The sequence below is a fragment of the Lygodium microphyllum genome, chromosome 26, assembly GCF_053477565.2.
Source record: "Lygodium microphyllum isolate KBCC chromosome 26, Lygodium_microphyllum_v1.1.10, whole genome shotgun sequence".
Taxonomy (NCBI): domain Eukaryota; kingdom Viridiplantae; phylum Streptophyta; class Polypodiopsida; order Schizaeales; family Lygodiaceae; genus Lygodium; species Lygodium microphyllum.
The window spans coordinates 98,408,586-98,423,215 of NC_141160.1; the positions used below are offsets into that span (position 1 = coordinate 98,408,586).

At 44.4% G+C, this 14,630-nt stretch overlaps 1 protein-coding gene across 2 annotated transcripts in view; it reads left to right on the plus strand.

Moving 5' to 3' along the window:
* Positions 1 to 14,630, plus strand: part of LOC148013588 (uncharacterized) — a 149,847-nt gene that overhangs the window by 4,468 nt on the left and 130,749 nt on the right. For both annotated transcript variants that reach the window (XM_087668511.1, XM_087668510.1), the window contains exons 2-4: positions 4,250 to 4,414; positions 7,780 to 7,830; positions 8,113 to 8,188. In XM_087668511.1, coding sequence (XP_087524637.1) covers positions 4,250 to 4,414; positions 7,780 to 7,830; positions 8,113 to 8,188 — 292 coding nt within the window. The remainder of the gene's footprint in view (positions 1 to 4,249; positions 4,415 to 7,779; positions 7,831 to 8,112; positions 8,189 to 14,630) is intronic.

Consider the following 14,630-nt stretch of genomic DNA (forward strand, 5'->3'; position numbering starts at 1 on the left):
GGGTCAGGTAGAGCTTTGGACATTCTTTGCCCGTCCGGAACGGAGTTGAAGACTGCCGTGAGCCCAACGTATGTGGCGTTGGAAGATTCTATTCTAGATAATGGATGGAAATTATGGTGCTATGTGATTTGGATCGGGTACTTCTGCTGGGTAAAAGGGATATATAATTTCTCTTGTATGGACAAGAGACAAAGATTGACGTAAAGATAAGTTAAGGAATTTGCTTGAAATTGTTTGTCAAAGGATTGTTTGCTCTATATTCGTATCGGTGCCAAAATTATGCGAACGAACCCTGTTCCCTAAAAGGCTTAATTAAGGAAGCTGGTTTTAAATGTCACACATAATTGTGGTAGGACCTAATTAGAAAAATAAAGCTATCAAGGAAAGCGAGTGGGCAGAACCCTCGACGGGTCTGTTCTATGGCAGGGTGGTCCCAGAGAACTGGGAGGCTTCTCACAAGGTTTTACCAACGTTTTGATCCTTAGAAATTGTTAGGTTAGAACCCGATTCATGCCATTTTAGGAGACAGGAATGGGACTATGCCCCACTGGTAGAGAGGTTGAGTGGCGCATCCCTCTCGTTTCCCATTCTCTTTGAATCAGGTGCGGCATGGGTTTGCTTTGGCTTGGCTATCTTTGCATAAAGTAGGATGTCCAAGATCCGATGCTAGAATGCTGTCAGGAGACCTTGGCCACTAGGAACCCAGATTTCAGGTCGATCCTAGTGGGTTCGGCCGCGAGTGTTCCGTTGCGAGGTGGACTCGAGAAACCCTAGGCGATAAACCCTAGAACATTTCATGGGAGTGCCGGGAAGTGACACTTAGATTCGTTTCTCGATGGACCGCTAAAGTGTGCTTGGACAGCTGATAGGCGGGCATGTTACATTCTTGTTGAAATTGTGATCAGCTGAGTGCCTTACACTAAGCTCGTCTTTGTATGGTGGGATGGGATCGAGCAATGATGGTGCCTCAGTTTGAAAATTCACAAAATATTGGGGGAAATGTAATACCTAATCTTGGACAAGGCCCTTAGCACAGGCAACAAGTTGAAAATGCTGGTGTAGATCAAAATGCAGATCCTTCTAGGCCTCTTGAAGCTGATGACCAGCAAGAGGAAGAGGAATTTGATGACCAATTTAAGAATTAGGTAAGGATAGTATTTGAAATGTTTGTGCAATTGGCAAATGAATTGTTGTATGGATGCAGGTAACAGATCTACCACCTACTCCTATTGTGGTGTATTATTGTTGAACCATGGATTGTTTTATATATATATATATATATATATATATATATATATATATATATATATATATATATATATATATATATATATATAAATATAAAATTAATGGTCCCTTGGCATATCTTTGTTGCTTCTTTGCCGTGACTTTTGTACTCTTTTAGTTTCTTTTGTAAGAGTTTATGCACGATGGCCTAGAGCCATCTTGCATCTTGTAATTATGTAATCTTTTATTTTTTTTCGTAATTAATACAACTACCTATTATGAAAAAAAAGAGAGTTTATTAACATCTACAAAAGGACAAGTTGGCCTATGAGACCAAAATGTTACATCTGAAAGTCATGGAATTTACCCAAGTCCCAACAGAGATGTCATCTAATGGTGTGACTAATGAAATGGATAATAAACAATACATAGTAGATGAATCCAAAGTAATGGCTAAATCAGATACAATGTGGAATTTCTTTGGGGATACTCTCATTCCCATATAGCTCTTATGGGTCTATCTAGCATAGAGAGATTGAAGCGGTGAGGTATGGTTTCTCGATGATGTACTATCCTCTGTATCTGCAAATGATGCCTCTCATAGGGGAATAGACTGGCTAGGCATGGACAACGAGCTTTGTATCTCTTAGTGGCTATGTCTAGGGTGACTCCCTGGGGTGGAGCCACCAGTTGGTTCAATGGGGGCTTTGTGATCGAGGGAGTGGTCGATGGTATTGGTAACATGCTCATGTCTTTCCACTTATGTCAGATGGGTTTTTTAGATCCCTCATGGATACTGTGATCTATGGGACATGATCTCCATGCATTTACAAGATTGTCACCCCTTCCCCACTCTTGATTCAGATCATCCTTGGCAGGATTGGAGACTTGTGGGTCAGTTGCATCTAGCTTGTGCTTTGGTTAATCAGGTCTATCATCTCATGATTAGAGACCATTATTGGTTGGTGGCTAAGGCCAATGCTATATGGGGCTTACACAAAAGTAGGGCTTGGTGGAAATCAACTATTATGGAAGGGTGGCTTAATAAGACCACATTCAAATGCAAAGTCTTTCCTTGAAGAATGCTGATAGGTGGCTTGCCCCTCACAACCCAGAACGCTTTCATCGTTGATTCCGTCTCTAGGGTTCAAAGTCATCTCGCTAGGCTGAAAGGACTTCTTCATCAGCAACTGGATCTTGTTTAGCACACTAGTCTTCTCCGTAAGGAGGATTTAGTTCCTTGGCATATGGCAGTCTCTTCTGCTACATTGCCATGACTCTTGCACTTCTCATGTGATATAATTGCCCATTACGAAAAATCAAATAGAGAGAGAACTGTTTGCAGAAGATGGTTCTTCAATTCAGTCATCACATGCATCATTAGGGGCTTACATGCTTGGTCTATTTTGAGTTAGAATGCTTGAAAGCTGGCTTGTGAGTATAGAGTGAAACATGTTTCCGTGAATAGAGCTCATGTACAGCGTTTGCTGGGTTTGTTGGCAGCAGCACAAGAATCAGTACAAGCTGGATCATCTTTGAATGGAAAGCTTGTTTTTAGTGGTTATGTTGATTGACCTTTATGTAAGAAAAAAATGAAAAATATCAGTTGTTGGCTTGCATGGATGCTTTGAGAAATAATAATTTTCAACATGGTTTCTTTGTGAAATTGCATGAAAAATATACATGAGAGAATATTGTGCAGTTGCTAGATTCTTAGGGTCCCATGGTTAAGGATCCACAAACAATCCTGAGTATGTGCATGGATTACAGTTCATCTCTTTTGGGCTTGGTAGAGATTGTTTCAGATTCCATCAGTGCGGCTTTGGGGTATGTGATTTGGTCCATGATCAAGTCACATGTGTGGGCAGCTACTTTGGATATGAACATTCTAGAGGACAAAGTGGAGTAGGTTTTGTTGCATCTGTCTCATAGAGAGAGTCCAAGTTGGGATGGCTTGTCAAATGAACTATTTGATGCTTACCCAGATCATCTCAAGGCTTCCCTCTCTCTCATGTATCAGGAGGTATGGAGGTTTGGTCTGATGCCTTCTGACTGGAAGTTGGCCTTGATTCATTTTTAGCTTCAAGTTCCTGCACTAATCAAGTTAAAGCAGTGGAGGCCAATTTTTGTGATGGGGCCATTGTAGAAAATCTTTACTAAGGTTTTGGCAAATAGATTGCAGAAAATATTTCCAGCATTGATTCATCCTCCACAGTATGGTTTTGTCAAGGGTTAGAAATATTTTGCATAAGATCCTTAATGTTCAGTGGTCCAACTTGACATAGAAAAAGTTTGTGATCATGTCAGTTGGTCATTTTTATAAGAACTGATGGCTGCTATGTGTTTTCACCCTTGGAGGACTAATGCCATAAATTCTGTTGGTCAAGGTGGGATTGTCAAATTGTGCTTAATGGAGGCGCTTTTGAAGAGATTACTCTTTTTTATTCTTTGAAGCAAGGATGCCCTCTCAGCCCTTTATTTTTTGTTTTGGTCACTGATCCCACGTTGGGTATACTGGATAAGCTTTCTTCGGATGGAGATATTGTGGGTCTCACCCTTCCTAGTTGTGCAAAGTTGTAATGTGTTTGGATGGTCAATCCTTTAAAGATACTGATTGTGTATGTGCATTCTTTCTTGGAGCTTCCAGATACATGCAGTATACACAGCCATACTATATATGTGCACTCTTTCTTAAAGCTTATCAACGTATTTTCCCCCTGGCTGCATATTGCATCTGGTCCAAGGACCCAGAAGATAAATATAGGGTGTGCCTCTCTTACTTGATCAGATTGCATTGCCGAATGTGCTTTTGGTGTGAGGTTTTGATACTATAAGGTTGTTGCAAGATCTGTTTTGCTTAACAGCTCGTTAAAACTGTCCATGTCATTTTCACATCATAAGGACATGTTAAAAGTATACAATTTTGTGAAAGGAAAAAAGTAAGAATCAAGGATGGCTATATCATGAGGAGTATGTTATTGTTTTTGTGAGTCAGTTTTATAATTGTGATCCATTTTTGTAGGTTGTTTTTTCGCCCACCTTTCCAATTACATGGATACCAATCGGACTATGCTTGGAGACTGCAGAAGGAGACTTGAATCGCCAATTCTTGTTGGAACTTATCAATAGAATTCTGAATCCAAAGATAGATATTGTTGCACTGGACATTCAAGATTTGGCAGAGCAGGTCAAAGCCTTAGCTTCAGTAACAATCTTTCTTAAAGAAAAGTTGTATTCCTTTGTTGTTCTTGCCAACTGCATGCATTTCAGTCCTCTTAGCTTCACTGCAGGTGCACATATTAGTTTCCACAAATCATTGGGGTTTTGGGTACTATTCCACCACGTAATTGGTCTCCAGATCCAGGTGGTATTTTTGGGTCCTGAAAGGGTCATCGAATGCTGCTTGAGATGCCAAGTGGGCGTTTGTAGTTCAGTACAACAGCAAATAGATCAATTACTTCACAGCATTCATAAAATTGCTTTATTGCAGCTTCGTTCAGTTATCTTTGGCTGGGTGCGTATTTATTACTAATCAGGTTTTTCTTGCCACGATGGTCTATCACTTATTTTTGGAATCTTTCTTGCTTGTGTTTGGATCCTTCTAATTTCCTATGCTCTGATGGTGATTGGTGGCTGCTGGTACGTGCCAAAATCTCTTGGTAGGCTATCTTTAGCTCCCTCTTGTCAAGGGCAACGGGGCATTATTGATCCAATACTTTGAAGTCAAGCTTTTGTGGTTCATGGCTGTTGGTCTATTTTCTCAGCTGATTGAGGGACATCTTAAAACAAGGATGGATGAAGACATCTTTGTACATAAAAAACTGCAAATGTCTCTGAAAAAAAAAAACAAAAAACAAAAAGTCACAGATGTGAATTTATCCTCAGACTGTGTGGATCTATGTGGCTTCCCGAACATATAAAGGAGTACTGTATTGATGGCTGCCAAGGGCCTAAAGCATGTGTGTAGTCAAGGATATAGAAAAGTGAGGGTTTTCCATTGTTCTGATCCAGGTCACAAAACTTTGATTGGAATCCTCTTGTTCCTTTCAATTGTATGGTGGGTTCTAATATCCACTATGCATGGGGTCCTATATCCACTAGTCTGGCATATATTATGGCTGATTGGAAACAGTTAACTAGAATACCCCTACAACCCTAATCTCCGGTCGGCCTCCTTTTCATGGTGCAACTGAGCTGCCAATAGACATCTGTGATGCTAACCTGGATGTTTTGCTGTTGTGATCAGCCTCCCTGTTCCTTGCTTTGAGGTGGTATCTTTTCTCCCTCCTTTCCGTGGTGCAGCTGAGCTGCCAATAGGCACCTATGATGCTAATCTGGACAATTTTGATGTTGTGATCAGCCTCCCTGCTTCTTGCTTTGATGTGGTACCTTTTCTCCCTTGCACGTCTTGGTGGTTCACACTTTGGGGATCTTTTGTAGTTGACGTGGAAAACAAGGGATCTTTCTTCCCTTGCAAAGTACCATGCTTGCACCATTCAGCATGTCAGAATCCATGCTACCACATTAGAAACAGTGGTATGCTGATCGTCTTTTTCAACCAGTATGTGGCCTACAGTGGGATTCCAGGAATGGTTTTGGCATGCTCCCGGCAGTTGCTTGAAACTCCAAGGTGCTTTTTTTCCCTACTATATCAATTGTTTGGATAGCTGCATTTTATCTGAACCATCAGCACATGCCCTTGCAACACTATCCCATTGGATTGAATTGTCAGCCAAAGATTGCCACAATAACTTCCCTCCAGCAGGGAGTTTTAAGCCTAGAATTTCATAATCAAGTACCAATCTGTCAAAGAGAGAAAGCATACAAATTGTAGCCATAATTAACAGAGGGGATCCTTGCTGCAAAGCACATGCCGAGACAATGGGATTCGTAAACCCACCATCGAGTATAATTTGAGAAACTGCATTACTACTATTGATATAAACAACCAAAATCAAACCTTGCATTAGTTCGTCAGAAATGACCATATATCATGTTCATATGCCTAGTCTATGTTTAACTGAAGCATCACCACCGTTTGATTAGAAGCCTTGCTATAGCTACTACCAATCTACATATGCAGAACATTATGGAAGGTACTCCATTTGCTTGCTCCAAAAGGCCACATTCTCAAATGATGTCTTTGTGGAGATTCATTGAGACATGTCATTTCCTTTTTCCCAAATAAAAGAACAATTCCTCTTCTGGACAAAATATCCCAAGGCAAAGTATAAACTTAGCCTACCTCATCTTCTCTTCACTGGTCCCTGGTGTTAACTGTGCAGGCCCAAAGATATGGACCTCCAGTCTCTGATAATGGCAGCTGCAAATCTAACAAGCATTGGGAGATCCTCTCTGCTGAGAGATGGTGCTCCTATTAGCATAGGGCTGTGATAATTTGCTTTATAATGATTCATTAGCATACAAAAATAATCTTAATTAGACTTAAATGCCCTCAGAGGACTTACATGAGCTCTACATTTATAAGAGCATAATGATTACCAAAAAATGTCATTTTTAATGCTAATGAATCATTCTAAAAGCAAGTGATGTATTGTGGGTGGTTGCGATAGTATCATTGTTGGGGGGTTCATGAAAATGATACTCTCAAGTGATTTGCAGGCAAGTTGTCCTTAGCATGATCAATACCACATCTAAGAGCAAAAAGGCATTAGAGAAGTCCTCATATTCATTGGGCGTTTCTTACATTGCAGATTTAAGATTATATTGTTTCTAAAGGAAAACGCATGTTTCAAAAACAGTGTCAGGAGTGAGCTGCTGTTCTTTAGCATCTGAAATTCACATCCCACTGTAGCTGCATTTATTCTTACCAATTCATCTCTCAGATCCTTTTTAGTGCTGGATGTGTGCCTATATATTCTGAGACTATGAGGCTGCATGCATCAAAAGGGTTCTAGTGCCATAATGAGTGCTGCTGTCAGGGGTATAAGATGGATTGGCAAAGATAATTCCTTGTGCACCCTAGGAGGAATCTTTCTGAAGACAAAAGGACACACGGTGGGCAGCATGAGCAAGGGCACATCTTTGTATATGAAAGAATCAGTAGAGAAATTGTGATATTCATTGACTGCAGATGATATGTTAGTTATTAAAGAAAACACATGTTCCCTATTAGCATCAGAAGTTATAATACCATCGGAATTTGCAAGTTTCTGTTCTTCATATTCCACCATGCAAAGACATTCTTGTTCAATGTAAAAATGTGAATGGACCGTAATTCTGGGCATTCTAGGAGGAATTATTCTTAAGACAAAAGGACACTGGTGGGCAGCATGAGCAAGAATACATCTCTGTATAAAAGAATCAGTAGAGAAATCTTGGTATTCATTGGCACTAAAATTGCAGATGATATGTTAGTTACCAAAGAAACACAAGTTCTCAATTAGCATCAAAAGTTGTAAGATGCTGTAACCTGTTCTTCATATCCCACTATGCAAATATATCCTTGTTCAATGCTAAAATGTGAATGGAGATGTTCTCTTCTGTGTTTTGCATATCATTAAAGAGTGCTTTGCTGATTTGTTTTGACAGGAAGTGTGTGCCAATTCGGATTTGGGCACAAGGCTAAAAGCTGCAAGACAGGCATTTTTTTCTTCGTAGCATTTGTTTTGATATGAGCCATTGGTGACTATGAAATCAATTGGATAATAATGATATTTGCTCAAATCAATGTAGATATATTCTGGTTGAAAATATCGGCATGAGCTTCTAAGATCAAACAAATTTCGAAGGGGCATGCCCTTTTGTTTTTCAGAGAAGAGAAAAAATTCTATCAATAAATCCAAGGGGCTTGTCCTTATTCATTCATATTTGATTTAAAAGAGAATATGAGAGAGGAAGAAAAATCATTAGTCTCTTTTTCAGGACTATTTGGAAAAAAGAAAGAAAGAAATACCTCAAAATTGGATGTCCTCAACTCTTCTTTTGGAACTGCTAAATGGTGAGGCAACTAAACCAGCAGATAGGTGACACACACAAAAAGAAAAGAGGAGAAAAAGTCTTCAATCACTTAAAAATCAACACTGTGTAAACTCTAAAAGAAACAGAAAGCACTAGTACACCCTTCACTGACCTCTCTGCTGGGTAGCTGGCACATATATAAAGGCTCTAGATAAGTGATGGCAAAGAGAAGGGCCAGCTGAGCCTTCTTTTTTTAGTGGATCACCTATGGCAAATGCTGGATAGGGAATGGGTCAAGAGGAAAGAGCCATTGTGGGGAAAAGTAGGGTTGTGGGATACTTTTGACTGATGCCTAAGGATTTCTGGATACTTTTGGTCAATGCTGAAGCATTCAATGTACATAGGCCATTAATCAGTAGATCCTAATTAGTGGGTGTGAGATAGCAATGAGATGTCCAAATACTTTAGGTTGTAACATTGAGATTAAGATCCCACCTTGAGGAAGGGAAATGTGATATAGCATGGGTCAATTTGTGAGAGAAGACCTTGTAAAAACTGGGTGTTGGAATATCATAGGCTAGTATCCATCCAAGGTTGATGTGCCAAGCCATGGCTTAGCATGACAGCATCACAACTTGTGCCCAAAAACAGTAGTCGACAGATCCAAAGCCATACTGAGTGCATACATGGTTTGGGCAAGAAATTTTGAGTGTACTTTTCAAGCAGTTAGTGAGCCCTCTTGTAAAGAAACTACTAAAATTGCAATAAGAAACAAGCATACAAAGTAACAACTAGCCACAGCAAAAAATCTCTCTTTCTTTTCATTTTCCAAGAAAGAACATAGGCATAGGAAATAGATAGCTCGAAGGCTGCTGCTTTCAGGGAAATATGTTAGGTACAAGGGGAAAAAAAGCCCATCTAGTTGTTTGCAAGCCAAACCTTATCAAATCCTGGCTAAGGAAGGAAGGGTGCAAATCCCAAGTGTCCATGAAGGCATCTTGCCCCCTCATACTGTTTGAATCTCAGTGTGATCATTCTTTTTTCTGAGAAAGGAAAGATTCTATTAATAGCACCTCCTAGCCCCCCCCCCCCCCCCCGTTAGAGAGATCACAGCCAGGCAGGTTTCAGCCTGGTGCAGTCCAGTCGGACTGCACAGTCGGACTGCCACGTGGCAGTCCGACCCTGCAGCAGGCAGTCGGCTGCATTTGCATTTAATGCAGCCGACTGGGCATTTCTGGCAGATCTCGGCTATAAATACCCGACGTCTCCAGCAGTCTGGCCACTCTTCTCTGTCGCAGATTACAGACCGGTGCCGTGCAGATTTCTGTCTCTGTTCACAGATTTCAGACAGCAGACAGTGCAGACTGCAGCAGACTTCGAGGTGGACAGCAGGTCGCATCGTCGAGGTGGAGACACGCAGTCCAGCGCACTGCGCCCGTGTATATCTTTGTATTCAGCATTCTTTATACAGCAGATCTTCATCGTCCACTGTCTCTTTCTCTCCCTTCTCTCTCTGCGTTCTCTCTCTCAGTCCTACGCTTCCGCACCGCTGCACTCTGACATGGTATCAGAGCAGTGTTTGAGGGCTGACTGAGCGCAGAATCAACCTGAAGTGGAGTTTCCATCGCGACACAAATTTGCGTTTTTTTGCGTTTAAGGGCAGACAGGAGGGCTGCGCCTTGGAACAAGGCTGAAACGAGTGTGGGCGCACAGGAAAGGAGTACAGGTGGTGGATTTGCTGCTGTTTACTGCTGTTTGACGCGGAGGAAGTTTGAGTTTTCAACCTAAAAGTGCAGGTTTTGCTTTTTCATCGCCTCCGGCGGGTGAAGAAGCTTCAGGACGCGGAAGAGCCTTAGCAGGCTGAGTTTACCCAGTCAGAGGGGGCTGCTTTTGCGTTTGAGAAGGCATTGCAGGTGAAGATGTCTACAGAGATGGACTTGGAATTCCAGGCGATTATGGACCGGAAGGTGCCTGTCTTACCGGCTCTTCCTATAGATCAGAAGCTCGACGGCGACAACTACCGCATATGGCGCGTTATGATGTTGGCCATCCTTGAGTCCTATGATTTGGCGGAGTTGGTACAGGAGGAGATTGACCGGCCTTCGGTAAGAGATGAGTCCAAACTCTCTTCCGATGCTCGTGCGGAGTTGGCCAGGGCCCAGTCTCATTGGGACAAACTGAATGCCAGGATTCGATCCTTTCTCTTTCTATCATGCACTACAGCCGTGATCGCTCACATCGAGCACTTGACGGTGGCTCGTGAGATATGGCTGGAGCTTGATCAAATGTACAATCGGATGACCCTGATGAAGAGGGTTTCTTTGGAGGTACAGATGGGGACTTTGTCCGTCAATAAGTCTTCTTCGCTAAGGGAACACATTGACAAGCTAAGGCAGCTACAGATGCAGGTTCAGAATGCGGGGAAGCCGATCTCCTCGGAAGACATGGCGATCACACTACTGTCCCAGTTGCCGCCACGATTCGGTGCATTTTACTCTGCCCTCATTGCTTCTGGGCGAGAGTCTACTCTTCGGTGGGAAGAGTTGGTTCCTATGGTCTCGGACCAAGAGGAACAGTTAAAGGGACAGAATGCTTCCAAGACGGAGGTGTTGACAGGTCAAGCCTCTCAGAAGAAGGGGAAGGACCAAAAGAAGAAGAAGGGGGATAACAAGTCCAAGAAGGACAAGGACAAAGACTCCACATGTCACATTTGTGGAAAGACTGGCCATTGGAAGAAGGATTGCCCTGACAAAGACACGAAGGACACCAAGAAGAAGGATACCAAGGATTCTGGAGCGGTGGCTGCACCCTCATCTGCACCCTCATCTGCTGCATTTCTACATCTAGTTATCATTGAGGACGCTTCACCGAATGCTTCTGATGCTGCGATGACGGCTCCCCAAGCTCGCGAGTGGATTGTTGATAGTGGTGCCTCATGGCACATGACTCCTTCATCAGATGGTGTTGCCCAGCTGCGACCTTCGCGTGGGCAGGTTCTCATTGGAGACAGCTCTTCAGTTTCTATTGCAGGTCGGGGTAAGATGCAGCTTATTCCGGATGGCCGAGGTGGCACCCATACCTCAGAGGTTTTGCATGTACCAGGATTAGGGTACCATCTCCTTTCAGTTCATAAGATTTGCTCCCTTGGTCTTTTGGTGGAGTTTGACAGTTCTACTGTGCGAGTCCTTGATCATGAATCGAGAAAGGTTCTATCATCTGGATATGAGGAGAACGGCATTTACAAACTGAAGTCTTCCACTGCCCTCTCTACTCTTCTTCTTACCTCACAGTCACAGTCTGAGTTATGGCATGCTCGGTTTGGTCACCTGAACTATGACTATCTTCGGAGGGCGTCACGTGGACAGCTTGTTCGAGGGTTGCCGGATATAGTGGTGAGCCAGCAGCCATGTGTCTCCTGCATACGGGGGAAGCAGCATAGGGATGCCATTCCCCACACAGCTTCGCGGCGGTCTACTTCATCGATGGAGCTAGTATCTACGGATCTATGTGGCCCTATGAGGAATGAGTCCCTGGGTGGGAGCTCGTACTTCATGCTGATCGTGGATGACTACAACAGGATGACATGGGCCTATTTTTTGGCACTAAAGTCAAAAGCTTTCTCGCAGTTCAAGGATTGGCTTCTCTTTGAGGAGAACCGCTCAGGCCGAAAGTTGAAGACCTTGCGATCCGACAAGGGAGGTGAATTTGTGTCTAATGAATTTGCTCGGTTTTGTGCAGATAGAGGAATTCACCAGGAGTTTGCCAATACCCATACTCCTCAAGAAAATGGTATTCTAGAACAGAAGAACCACAGTGTGATCGAGATGGCGCGCACCATGATGGAGCACCGACAGACCCCTCAGGTTCTGTGGGCCGAGGCTGTGGCTACTGCAGTCCACATCCTTAATCGATCCCCTACTTCGGCCGTGGAAGGGATGACTCCATTTGAGGCTTATTTTGGGACGAAGCCAGATGTTTCTTACTTTTGAGTCTTTGGGTGTGATGCCTATGTTCACATTCCCAAGGCTCACCGTGATAAGTTTGAAGCGGCTTCCCGAAAACAGGTATTTGTTGGCTACAGCTCCCAGTCCCAAGGCTACCGACTGTATGATCCCGTCAAGTGGGATGTATATACTAGCCGTGATGTGCGGTTTGTGGAGGTTCCGGCTTCTTCAACGGGTGAGGAGCACCCCGTTCTTAGAGATCCAGGGGAGAGTTGGGCTCCTTCTACAGTTCCACTGGAGCCCGTGCCTTTTGATTATGATTCTGTTTCTGACACAGAGTCTATTGTTCCACCGGACCCTTCTGAGGAGTTACCACCGGTGGACATTCCAGAGTCTTCTACTGCTGGAGAACGACGAGGGGAGGTTCGGCCTCCTCCTCGCTGGGTCCGTGACACACTCCGTGATTCAGGGATCGAGGGGGTTCCTGAGGAGTGGGGACCACAGGATGGTCCGCGGCGGTCACGGAGGCACCAGGCGCATTCTTCGGAGCTTGTTTGCTCCAATTATTGTTTGATGTCCCGTGTTATGCAGGATCGCGAGCCCACCTCCGTGAAGGAGGCTTTACAGTCCGCCCCATGGAAGAAAGCTATGGAAGCTGAGTTGGAGGCTATTGAGAGGAATGGCACTTGGTCACTTGTGCCACGCCCCCCGAAGAAGAAGGTGATTGGAGTCAAGTGGGTCTTCAAGACCAAATATCTCAGTGATGGTACTTTGGATAAGCACAAGGCTCGCCTTGTTGCTAAGGGTTTTGCCCAGCGCCCAGGAATTGACTGTCATGACACCTTTGCCCCCACAGCTCGTATGGCAACCATTAGAGCTGTTCTTGCTTTGGCTGGCCATCGGAGATGGCCTGTTTATCAGTTGGATGTGAAGTCGGCCTTCCTGAATGGTGATTTGAAGGAGGAGATCTACGTAGAGCAGCCTCCTGGCTTTGGTTCTTCAGATGGGAAAGTCTACAGGCTGAAGAAGGCCCTGTATGGCCTCAAGTAGGCCCCGCGAGCTTGGAACGAGAAGATTGATTCGTTCCTCCAGTCTCAGTTGGGATATCGGCGGTCCAAGGCCGATCCGCAGCTGTATGTTCACACTTCTGAGGATGGTTGTGTGCTTTTTGTATTATATGTTGATGATTTGATTGTCACAGGTGATGCTGCACAGCAGGTCCAGGAGACAAAGTCAGCTTTACATCGGACGTTTGAGATGACGGATTTGGGGCTACTCCATTTCTTTTTAGGCCATGAGATTTATCAGTCTCAGAGGGGGATCTTTCTCTCCCAACAGAGATATGTACAGGAGCTCTTGGTGTCTTTTGAGATGGAAGATTGTCGGGCCCTCTCTACTCCTATGGATCCGAACTGGAAGGCCACTTCCCATTCAGCTTCTCCTTTGGCGGATGCGTCCCGCTATCGACAGTTGATAGGGTCTTTGATTTGGCTTCTCAGCACGAGGGTTGATCTATGTTTTGCTGTTGGGCTCTTGGCAGGGTTCATGAGTGAACCTAAGACGGTGCATTGGCAGGCTGCTCAGAGGATACTTCGGTATCTGAGGGGGACGTCTGATTTGGGGATTCATTACCCCGCAGGGACAGATGGGTCAGATCTTGTACTTGCAGGTTGGAGCGACTCGGATTGGGCCGGTGACGTGGACCACAGGCGGTCTACAACAGGTTACTGCTTTACTTTGGGTGCAAGTGTTATTTCATGGAGTAGCAAGAAGCAGCCCACGGTAGCCCTTTCGTCTACTGAGGTGGAGTATCGGGCCGCGTCTTCTACCACATGTGAGGTTGCGTGGCTTCGGAGATTGTTGGAGGAGCTTGGGTGTCCCCAGACTCGTCCTACATTGCTGCGATGTGACAATGAAAGTTGCATTTCCTTGGCGAGGAATCCTGTTTTTCATGCCTGGACGAAGCACATTGAGATCCAGTACCACTTCATCCGAGAAAAGCTTTTGGATGAGACCATCACTGTGGAGTATTGCAAGACGGAGGATAATCTTGCGGATTTGTTTACGAAGGCGCTTCCTCAGGCTCTACTTCGGCAACATTCCAGATCCCTCAGGCTTCTGCCCTGCCCAGGCTCTGAGAGGGGGTGTTAGAGAGATCACAGCCAGGCAGGTTTCAGCCTGGTGCAGTCCAGTCGGACTGCATGCAGTCGGACTGCACAGTCGGACTGCCATGTGGCAGTCCGACCCTGCAGCAGGCAGTCGGCAGCCGACTGGGCATTTCTGGCGCCCTATTTCTGGCAGATCTCGGCTATAAGTACCCGACGTCTCCAGCAGTTTGGACACTCTTCTCTGTCGCAGATTACAGACCGGTGCCGTGCAGATTTCTGTCTCTGTTCACAGATTTCAGACAGCAGACAGTGCAAACTGCAGCAGACTTCGAGGTGGACAGCAGGTCGCATCGTCGAGGTGGAGACACGCAGTCCAGCGCACTGCGCCCGTGTATATCTTTGTATTCAGCATTCTTTATACAGCAGATCT